An 11,784-nucleotide genomic window follows, 5' to 3' on the forward strand; every position below is an offset into this window, starting at 1 on the left:
TATTATTCAATTTTTTTATAGCAAAATTAAGACGTTTAAAAACTATATTTATAAATCGTAATGTCATAATATTACTTCAAGTAGCTTAATGGATGCACTTATTGCATGCTTGTCTTTTATTTCTATGTAATAACTTACTACGTACTACAATAATAATAATATATATAAAAAAATTAGCAACTAACTGATCACATATTATACTATTTAGACATTTAGTAATTGAGCTTTTAGTGTCCACACTATGCCTAAGAATAGATTTTGCTTCTATGAAGGTTTGGGACTTAGATTCAGGCATTGATGCAAACTAGAATTTGTCATTAAAAAATATGAATCATGATATGTCGCTCTGTATTTGTTGAAAATTTTAACATGGAATACAAATACATACATTAAATGTTAATTAAATGTTCACTTAGTTATTCCCTTCTAAATTTTGAGTTAATTAAATGTTATTAACATGATTCACATTTAATTAACATTTTATGTATGGAATAACATTTAATTACATTTAATACAAATTTAATTAACATGGAATACAAATTTAATTAACATTTTACGTTCATACTTTTTACATGAACCTTACCATATATATATATACACACTAGACGAAATCTCGTATGATGCAGCAGGAACGGTGGTAGCGGTGTGGTATTGACGGCTACGGGTGTTGGTGGCGGCGGCGATGTGGTTATTGATATAAAATTAATTGATATATAAATAGTAGTGTAGTTTTTTCAAGAATTAGATAGATAAATTTAGTAAATTATTTAATTAAGGGGTATTTTAGGTATGTAATTCAATTATAATAAAGAGCTTTTGAAAAAATAAAGGCATTGTGAGTTTTTTAAAAGCTTCAAAGTTTATAAAGAAAAAAAAGAAGTTGTTTACTTTATTAGAGCGTTGGCATTGGAAGCAATTTCAGTGCTTGGTGGCCGCTGCACCACCACTTAACACCGCCGCCTACACATCACCACACGTGGTGGTGAAGAAATGCGTAGTCAGACCACGCGAAAGATAGAGAGCGGGAGAGGAAAACGAGGCACACCAACGTTCTTGTTTGACTAGCAAACGGCTAGTTTTGTTTGAATATTATTATTATTATTTTTCTCTACTTCCTTTATATACATATACATCTTCTTCTTCAATCTTTCATACAACTAACCGATATTCATCTTCTTTTTACACTTTTACATACACTTTCACAAATGGATCCAAGACAAAACAAACGTGCTATGAGATCAACACGTGGAAGAGGCGGCTATGTATATCGCGGTCGAGTTAAACATGAATCCCAACCCGTTTATGGGCAACAAACAACAACTCAAAATCAACCCTCCCGCCGACAACAAATGATGCATGAATCCCAATTTGTTTATCATCCACACATGATGCTCGAGTCTCCAAATATGTAATACTCGACCAGGCCTGAAACGTACGAAATGGGCAATGTCGATATAGACTCATTTTGGTTGCCACGTGACCCACAAACCGCCCTGGATGATGACGATGATGAAGACTTAGTAGGACTTGATGGCGTTCCTGAAACACAAGATGATTGGCAAGAGAAAGAGGAAGAAGTGGTCTTGGTGCGACCCACAACAGGAAGAAGAAGAAGGTTGGGTAGGACGCCTTAGACTCAAAAAGAGAAAGAGGCACTAGCAAAGTGTTGGATTAAAGTTTCAGTTAACAAGTTAGTCGGTTACCGTCAAAAGAAGGGGGGATTTTGGAAGCGTATTCTTAAACACTTTAAAGAATTTGCACCGGGTACCGCACGCACCAAAGATCAAGTGAACTCAAAATGGAATGCTATGAATCCGTTAATTCAAGCATTCAACGGATATCATCAAGCGGCAGTATATATAGATTTCGGTTTTCATATAAATATATATATATATAGTTTTCGTTTTATGTATACATATATATATATAGTTTCTATTTTCGACATATATATATCTTGTAGACGCATATGAAGCAAAGTGGGTGCAACGATCTTAATATCCAAATAAAAGAAAATGAAGATTTTGAGAAGCAATACACAAAAACGTTCACGCACATTATGGCGTGGAACATTGTCAAAATTAATCTGAAGTGGCAAGAGCAAACATATATTGGCGTCGGCTACGAGTCGTGAGCTCGAATTTGAAAAGAAAGTCTTTCGGCTCCAACACTACTCCAACACCACAATCTAGGGGCGAAGAAATGGAATTCAACGTTCCTTTACCGTGTCTTGATAAGATCCTGCTCCATCCCGCCAATCAAAGGGTAAAAAGAAGGTTACCGGTGAAGAATCAAGCCGTAGTTCGATACGTGATACCTTATCAAGCTATACTGCCGAGAAGATGAGTATACTGAAGGGGCAATTTGAGGTTCAAAAGAAGAAAGAAGAAGAGCATTTCAAGTTTCTTGAAGGCGAAGAGTACAACCGTGACACGAAGTTTATTAGATCCTCACGATAATATCCCCAACCCGTTATTCAAGGAGTTTATCATCAACCGCAAACACGAGATATGCCAGAAACGCGGTTGGCCATGTAATTTGTAGGTTTCTGTTATAATGTTTTGTGTCTTAGGTTTTATGTTTTTTGTAGCCGAACTTTTTTGTTTATGTATTGTTTTATTTATGTTTTATATTTTAATATGTTTTAATGTTTTATGTTTTATATATGTTTTAAATAAAATAAAATTACCTACTGTGTCAACTCGTCATTCGTGAAAGTTAAAAGTTTAACGACTATGCATGTTATCACTTTAAAGTTCATTTATTAGATAAAACATAACAAACATCTAGTTTTATTATCTTAAGACAATTCATGTCAACTTCATTAATTGTTCAATCAATAAGCTAAACAAGTGTTAAATAATAGGAATGATTGATTAGAACAGACAATTCTTTGTCAATTTTGTCTTATTAAATTTGAAAATACAATATATTAGTTTAACAAGATACATGCCTTCCAAAACACTTTGAGACACATATTCAAGGGTACAACTTTCTGTCTTATGCTTGTAGATCTCTCAAGATTCAAACTTACAAATTAATTAGTTGATTTATAACAAGTGGAACATGAACACATATTACCTAAATAATTGATCACTCCACTGGGAAAAATGGATAAACTATTGAGTATTAACCAAGGACAAAGCTAATAAAGATGCTTCTAACTAAAATTCAATATTTAACACTACGAAATAGAACACAAATAGATAATATTAAATATCCATTGTTCTGTTTGTCATTTTCTAAAGTTCATGTCTCTACTCTTTGGCTGATCATAATCATAATATATTGTTGTATACATACATGCATAATAGAGAAATATTAATAACATTGACTAGTTGTGGTATAACTCCAACCATTTCTTTTCTAGGTACCTTTTAACAATAAAAATACAATCTATTACATCAATCCTCCCTCCCTCCCTCTCTACATCCATACCAACCCCACAACATATCCTTTTACAACTTTGCCCCTTCCTTACTTTCCTCTTTTTCAGCAGCTGTACAAGCACACACATTGACAGCTCCTCCTCATTTTTCTAACACAAATACACTACATCCAGGGGTAGGACTGCTAACATACATTTGACTTTTTCTTTTTTTTTTTCTTACTTTTTGGTTTCTATAACAAGCTTTGTTCCAATGGTATCTTTAGTTCAACTAAAATATAAAGTGCTACAAAAGAGAAATGTAAGGGAGGCAGGACTTAAAGACCTTTTTTTACTGCATTCTTTTTACCTATATAATCTTGTATTGTAGTAAGTAGTATCGGTGGAGACACAGGTTGGTGGTGGTAACGGCGGTCGTTATTGTTGGTTATGATGATTCCACTAAAGATCTCATCTGGGTATCCTTTGTTGTTATCTATTTATATATTTATATTTATATTTATGTTCTTCCTGCAAAATATACAAAGCATATTGGACTATATACATAAGGAAAATGAACATGCATTAAAAAAAAAAAAAAAATTAGTTTTCTGAAATGTAACTATCTTTGACCGAATGTCTATAGTAGGAAAAAACTAAAGTCATGTGTATTATATGTAAGCAACTTGAAAAAATACTTATTGTATGTACATACAATACACACAACTTTAGTTATTTCCTATTATAGACATTCGTTCCAAGTTTCTTACATTCGAGGAAACTAATCTCCATAAAAAAAAAATACCAAGTAGGAAAATAAGGTAAAGTATTGATGCACTTACCTAAGCTAAGGAAGCTAAAAAACACGAACTAAACGCTACATTCCGATGGCACCCTGGCCCGAAGAAAACCTACAACACCAAAACCAATGTGGTTAACCAACATGAACCCAGAAGATAAGTTTAACAGAATAAAGAGCTGCATTTTACCTAGGAAACTGAAAGTAGCATGACTTGAGTGAAGCCAAATCCAAAGTTGAACTGGCAGGAAGCAACGGCGAGGTGATCAAGTTGGTGCAAGACGGAGACGAAGAAACAGGGGTGTTGTCATCATTTGAGAAAAAGGTACCGCATTCATCTGATGCTTTCGGTGAAGCAAAAAGGTTATCAGGTAGATTGTGCTCCAGGCTGCAGATAATAATCAAGTTTAGTAATGTTGAGCTAATTCAAGTAAAATCATATTGTTTCTCAAAATGGTATGATTATGATTATACCTATCAGGTAAATCAATTTCTTCTTCATGATGAGGGCTTGCTTTTCCACTGCTATTCTCATCTTTCAACTCCAATGATTCCTTCTCTTTATCATTCTCTTTCTCTTTCTCTTTCTCCTTCTCCATGTTTACATTTTCCTCCAATGGATCATCAAGAACTTTTATAGTTAAAGGAGTCACCATTTTTGAAAGCAAACCATCCTCTACAATAAAGCAAAAACAACAATGTTTTAGATCATTGTAACAAACAATTCCATTTTCAGTTGCTACCAATAAATGAACGGTTTGTTATGTACCGGAATCAGGACTGGAGCTGCTACGGCTATCAGATGCAAAAACGGAGCGGTTGAGATAACTTGGCGAGTAACTTGGAGAGAAACACGTGGGCGAAGGAATGACCGAACCAGCAGATAGCGCACGGTGGTGGTGACTTCTTTTCACGTCGAGAAGTTGCAGATCCATGATCCGACGGTTCTGAAGCTCGATCGCGTGTTGCAAGTCTGCCTGTTCCTCCAACTTTTTCCGCCATAGCAGATCCTGACTGTTGTACAGCATTCTTGCCCCTGTGTCATATTTTCAAACAACATTAGAACGTTTTATGAAACAAAATCCATATCAAAAATCTGAATGACAAACCAACATACCAATCTGTAGATCGAAAGGATCGCGGTTATCATACCCCGTGGGGCTATCCATTTGATGATGCTGTTGTTTCCTAAACTTCTCAGGCACTTTCCCCTTTTCCTTGTATGGTTTGACAAGCACTCGAGCGTCACAGACAAAATGCGGGTTCCCTTTTGCGAGTATCAGCTTAACAGTTTCGGCATACACAAAGGTCACAAATCCAAACATTCTCTTTTGCTGGTACGGAATCCGAACATCTTGAACCGGCCCGAACATACTACAAAACAGCAAGAAAAAAAAAATACAAGACTCAAAACAAACAAATAAACATTCAAATGACTAGCGACTAGGAATAAAAAAAAAAAAACGAACCCGAAGTAATTCGAAACATCCTCTTCCCTAAAAGTACTATCCGCCGGAAAAGTTAGGTAGATTTGTCTCGAACCCGGGTTCAACATACCCATTGAAAAATCGTTTCGGTCGAGTCTAGATCGACCGAACTTATTCATTTCGTCCCCCATCATCAATGCAGCCGCAGCTGCAGCCGCCATTCTCGGACTATCCGACTGCAAAGACTGCTGATTCATTAAAAAGTTCATAGATTTCGGACTATTCGGAAATGGAAAGTTAGGGGACGAACCGCCCCCACTTCCGCCACCAGCAGCAGCCATCAACAACCTCTGCTGGTGTGCGGATTTTGACCGGAGCAGTTCCTGGCACTGCTCCATCATATCAACCTTGTTTAATGAGCCAATGGCCATGGCGGCCATATCGGCTTCATTTTCGGTGTGAGAAAACCGGCAACTGGCTCCATTTTTACAATACCCTTTTGCAAAATACAAACATGGCTTCCATCCATTAGCATCATCAGCACTTAGATATATATCATTTACTGATGAACTTCGGCGGTGTGGCCCACCACCGCCGGAACCACCCCATGGCGAAAACACCTCGCCATCATCAAGAAATGAAAGTTGGTCTTGAATTTGTAATTCATCAATCAGATCAGGCTCAGTGGCAGCTCCTCCATAAAAAGGCGGAGCTGCAGAATTCAAATGATGGTCTTCGTATCCCGAATTTGACCAGGACGAGGACAAACTCGGGATACTTAAAGGCGATGGAAGGTTAACGCTTCCACCGTTGCCAGCCCTCGAACCGCCGAATGAGTTGTTTGAATTCTGACGACTAAATGGTGAAGGTGAAGATGGTGTTGAAGGTGTGGAAGGCGAAGAAATGCCGAGTTCTTTTCGAGCTTTTACGATCACGGTGTGAACTAATGATTCCGGGCCAAAAGCTAACCGGATCATTTCTTTCTCGCCGTGATCCTGGATTAACAAAAGACCCATAATTTTGGATGCATATTCTGGGTCTAAATTTTGGATCCTTGTAAACACAACTCTTGTTGCTTCATATGAATCCATTATGATTATCTTGATTTGTTTGTTTGTTATTTAGTGTTTTTGCAACACTATAAACAAGTAGTTGATGGAGAATTAATTGCTTGTTTCTACTGTTCCTGTAAAGGAAACAAAGCAAAAGTTGAACAACATACTTAGCTTCAAGTTAAAACAAAAACAAAACACCAAAATTAACAAGAAAGCTTGCATTTTCATTGGATTTTTTTACTTGATTTGTAAAACTCAAGAAAGAGAAAGTTAATATATGGAAAACCCATGTTAAGAAACACTCAAAAACAGTTAAAACCTAAAGAAATCCACTGATGTTTCCATTTTTACCTTAAAGTTCATAAACAAACAAGAACAGTAAATTTAGATATACCCATTAAAGAAAGATTGAACCTTTTTACTTCATTTGAAATTACCCACCAAAAAAGAAGTTAATTTTAGATAAGAAAATTTGCATTTATACTTTCTTGAACTTAAAAAGAAGCAAGAGAAAGAAAAGTTTTGAGTTGTGAAGATTGAAAAAATGGAACACCTATGAAAGCTGGTTTCTTTTTGCATTTGTTCAAAGTGAAAACAGTGTTAAGTTGAAATATTTCTGCAAAAAGATAGATGGAAAACAACACTAGAAATTTTTTTTATAAAAGTTAATCAAGAAAAAGCAAGAAACCATTCTATGCCCTTTTTTTTTCATTTACTTTTTCTCTCTCTCAAGAAATTGGTTTTAGTTTGGAAGCAAAAAAAAGTAAGTTATCAATCTTACCCATAAATGAGAAGAAAATAAGTCAATTGTTATTCGGTTGGGATGATGATGGTGATGATGAGCTGAAGCAAATCTATAGCTAAATATAGGGGCAAAGTTACTGAAAATGATCATGAAAATGAAATGAAGTTTAAAGGCAAGCCAATCAAGCCACTTTCTGAAGGTTATTTGCTATTTATATATAATAAAGTGATGATGAAGAGGCTTGCAGAAGAGGTAGAATAATCAATTTGCTTTGGAGTTGCTGCTACTACTGCTATCAAAGAGGTTGATTTCCAGACTAATAATTACTCGTATAATAAAGCACTCAGACAGTACCTTTGTTATGTTGGTTTCGGTGGGTATGTTGGAGAGAGAGAGAGAGACATTAACCTCTCTTCGATCTCTTCTATTGTAGTCTGATAATACAAGTGAATTTTACATGTGACCCTTAAAGTTAAGGTCAATGTTAACTTGTTAATATGAGTACATGTTTAGATCATCTCTAACAAAAAATTAATAATAAAGTAACGCCCAAATGCCATATTTTTTGAGTTTTGGGCATAGTTATCGACTCGTAATTTTCGACTTGACTCGAAATCTGATTTTTTGATTCGTGTTTCGAAACGTGACTTGAATCGTAAAAGTTATGATATTTGATAATTTATAATTTTATAATTATATATAAGTATTTGTTATAAAATATAATATTTTATTGATACATTTAGCTAAAAATAGAAAATACTATTAAAATAATGTCAAATTAATAGCAACTAAAAGAGTTAATTTATTAAAAAAAACAAATTTGAAAAAAAAAAAGTTAAAATTTGTGACTCGTGACTCAGAGCATGACTCGAACCGACTCGCACAACAAAACACGAGTCATGTTACAAGTCTGGAGCAAACACGAGTTGTCCGCCGATTCGACTCGTTTTCACCTTGTTTTGACTCGACTCATACGAGTCGACTCATAACTTGTACGAGTTTGACAACTATGGTTTTGGGTTTCAATATTCAGGTTGAGATGTAAACCGTCTTAGTCCTATTTAAGTAAAGAGACTTCTTTCAGATTTTCTACTAAAGGTAAAGAAAAACCTCCCGTCAATGAAAAATCTACCGTTTTCACTAGACATGATAATCGAACCCTTCACTTCTACCTCAAGAGACAAAAACTCCACTACTTGATTCAACCCAGTTGGTACTTTTAGATCATCATTATTGTTAACTTAAATAAACATTTCTAATTAAAAATATTTTTAAAATTTTTTTTATTAATAGAGAACATGACTTTTTTAATAAATGAATTGAAGTTTTTCTATTTATTAATGAATAGAAACACTCTCATTCATCTATATATAATTATAATAATGATTATCTTGTTAAAATGTTTTTTAAAAACTATTTACCATTAACATTAATGCGTTTTTTATAGGTTTTTATAACAAACATTTACACAACTAAACCGTTGAAGATGCACTGAGCATACCTTTTTTTTTCACATCAGGCTTTCATTTATTTTTTAATCAAATAAAAATAATAAAAATAATAAATGTACTTCCCCTAATAGCTCAATGCATTTCAGAGGTTTTTATCAGTTATTTGAAGTATCTGACATCCGCATTTCAGATGATTCAAAATTCGAGTAGTAGATTTCAAAATCTGGATACTTGAGATTTATTCTTTTGAAAACTAAAATTTTCATAAAACTAGAAAATTGGTCAAAACACACTGTGATTTGAACTTAACACAATGTGTTTTCCAAAAACCATTGTTGTGAAACTCGACCGATAGAACTGAGTCGGATCGTGTATCGGCCGACTGACGATACAAGTTTGTCATACTCGGTCTGAAAATCAGTCAAGGTTCCAGACTCGGGTCAACTTGCTCAAGACTCGGCTGTATCGGTCAAGATTTGGCTGTATCAGTCAAGACTCGGTTGTTTCGGAGCGAGTCAAACCTCTTTTTTCTTTTTTTTTTTAAAAGCTTTTATCAATTATGTTAGTGTTTTGAACATTTATATTTAAGTTGAAAAATTATGTTGTTTAAGTTTGAAGTTATATATATTAAAAAAATTTCCAACATATAATTTCTAAATCAATTATTTTATACATACAAAACTCACTATTCACCGATCTGATTCCGATCTGATTTTTAAAAAATCCTGACTCCCCCCTCGCCGTCCGATCCCGATTCTCGAGTTCCGCAACCTTTCTAAAAACACACATTGTGTTAAGTTTCAAATCATAGTGTGTTTTTTATAGCGCGTGAAAACCAGAAAACTGGTCAAATACATTGTGATTTAGCCAATTTTCTAGTTTTCACGGAAATTTTTAGTTTCAAATGAAAATCTATATTTGTAAACTACAAGATCTTGAAATATAATTATAGCTTCGTTGGTACATCTCAAATGATATTGTATAACTAGAGTTGTGATCAGGGGAATCTTAAAAATTTGGTGAAACCCAAGGGCTAAATGTCAGCCCTTGGATTAGCTAAAATAGAAGGTGGAGATCAGATATAAAATTAACTAAATGAGGGGTGTTTTCGTCAATTAGACTATGAACATTAGATCTGATATCTCAGATCTCGTATCTCTCTTTCTCTCCCACTCTCTAAAAGCCTAGTCAGAAACCACCACTACCAAATCAATCCACCAACCTCCACCACCAAATCAATCCTTCCCAAACTCTCCGTCTAAATTCTCTGATGACAACCGCTTCTATCGTCAACCTTTAGTAAACACCATCTCCATTATCCCCATTCCAATCAGATTTGTTGCAATTTGGTGTTTTATTCATTTATTGTAGCTAGATTAGATCCATTTGTTTTTTTAGTAAAAAATGGATAAACAATCCATTTTTATGGCAAGATTTTTTGTTCTTTTTTGTGATTTTTGTTGTTTATATGATGAGAAGTTGTAAATTTGGTTATCGTTGGTTAGAAGTTCTTAGATGACTTTTGCTCACAAGGTGTTTGATGAAATATCTAAACCAAAATGTATGTATCGAATCATATATGATTATATATATATATATATTTACTAATTATACAGTTAATCATACTTGATTGGTCAAGAAAATCACATTTAATATGAAATCAAGCACATTCAAGTATATAATCAAATTTGGTTGTGTATAGATTTGATGATATAAATTCCATTTGTTAGTGTAAATATATGAACAAAATCAAATTTGATTTTGTACAGTTACAATCTAATTTGATTATGTAAGGTATCTGTGTTTGTATTGTTTTATGCTTAAAATCAAATTTGATTATGTTAAGCTATGAAGATTTTAACTACATGTATGTGCAATACTTTATGTTTAGAATCAAATGTGATTATGTAAGCTTTATGTATCTATGTTGTGTAATTTTATGCTTAAAATCAAATTTGATTATGTGCATCTTTATACTTTTTAAGGTATCTGTGTTTTTATAAGTTTATCTGTGTACAATCAAATTTGATTTTACATTGCAATATACTCGTATTGTTTTCTATATATATGGATCGAGTGCTGAAAAGAGCAGTAGAAGGGAAGCATTTTTGATTTTGAATATAGTTGATTTTGTATATGTTTTTTACAATGTATGCGTAAAATCAATTTTGATTTTGAATAGTTCATTATGTATATGTTTTTCGCACTATATGCGTAAAATCATATTTGATTTTGAATAGGTTTCTTTGTATGGAAGCCATTTGCTTTGTCTCAATGTACTGCTATACATATTTTCTTGATAATGTATGTCTAAAATCATATATGATTTTGAATATGTTTAATGATACCGAACTCATTTGTTTTGTCTAGATGTATGAATAAAATTAAATATGATTTCGTATGGGTATTTCACACTGTATGCTTAAAATCACTTTTGATTTTAAATGGGCTTCTTTGTGTGGAACTCCTTTGGTTTTGTCTCAATGTGTTAGGTTTTCCACAATGTATGCGTAAAATCATTTTTGATTTTGAATATAGTTGATTTTATATATGTTTTTCACAATGTATGTGTAAAATCAATTTTGATTTTGAATAGTTCATTATGTATAGGTTTTTCACACTGTATGCGTAAAATCATATTTTGAATAAGTTTTTCACACTGTATGCTTAAAATCAATTTTGATTTTGAATAGGTTTCTTTGTATGGAAGCCATTTGATTTGACTCACTTTGATATGTAAAATCATATATGATTATTGTTTTTGACATGTATATTTTCATATAGTTCCCGTGCTGAAAAAAACACTTAAAACAAATGTTACACAAACATTTCAAACACAAGATGGATTGCAGTTTTTTGTGTCAATAGTTGATTATAAACGACAACCAGTGTTTGTAAAAAAGTATGGAAAACTTGAAAACTGTCGGAGAAATTGCAACAAGT

General features: G+C 33.4%; 1 protein-coding gene across 2 annotated transcripts; it reads right to left on the reverse strand.

The window, feature by feature from the left end:
* Window positions 1-3,204: 3,204 nt before the first annotated feature.
* LOC122581087 (zinc finger CCCH domain-containing protein 53) lies at window positions 3,205-7,859 on the reverse strand. 2 transcript variants are annotated; one of them, XM_043753234.1, is made up of 8 exons: window positions 7,745-7,859; window positions 5,633-6,776; window positions 5,281-5,537; window positions 4,933-5,199; window positions 4,638-4,839; window positions 4,354-4,551; window positions 4,207-4,275; window positions 3,205-3,895 (listed from the first exon to the last, which is right to left on the reverse strand). In XM_043753234.1, exons 2-7 carry the CDS (start codon window positions 6,679-6,681, stop codon window positions 4,242-4,244), a joined length of 2,007 nt encoding a protein of 668 aa, XP_043609169.1. In that variant the 5' UTR covers window positions 6,682-6,776; window positions 7,745-7,859; the 3' UTR covers window positions 3,205-3,895; window positions 4,207-4,241. The 2 variants fall into 2 exon arrangements, with proteins under 2 accessions (XP_043609169.1, XP_043609168.1); XM_043753233.1 differs by having other exon boundaries at window positions 7,427-7,859.
* Between the last annotated feature and the right edge of the window lie 3,925 nt (window positions 7,860-11,784).

The sequence above is a fragment of the Erigeron canadensis genome, chromosome 9, assembly GCF_010389155.1.
Source record: "Erigeron canadensis isolate Cc75 chromosome 9, C_canadensis_v1, whole genome shotgun sequence".
Classification (NCBI taxonomy): domain Eukaryota; kingdom Viridiplantae; phylum Streptophyta; class Magnoliopsida; order Asterales; family Asteraceae; genus Erigeron; species Erigeron canadensis.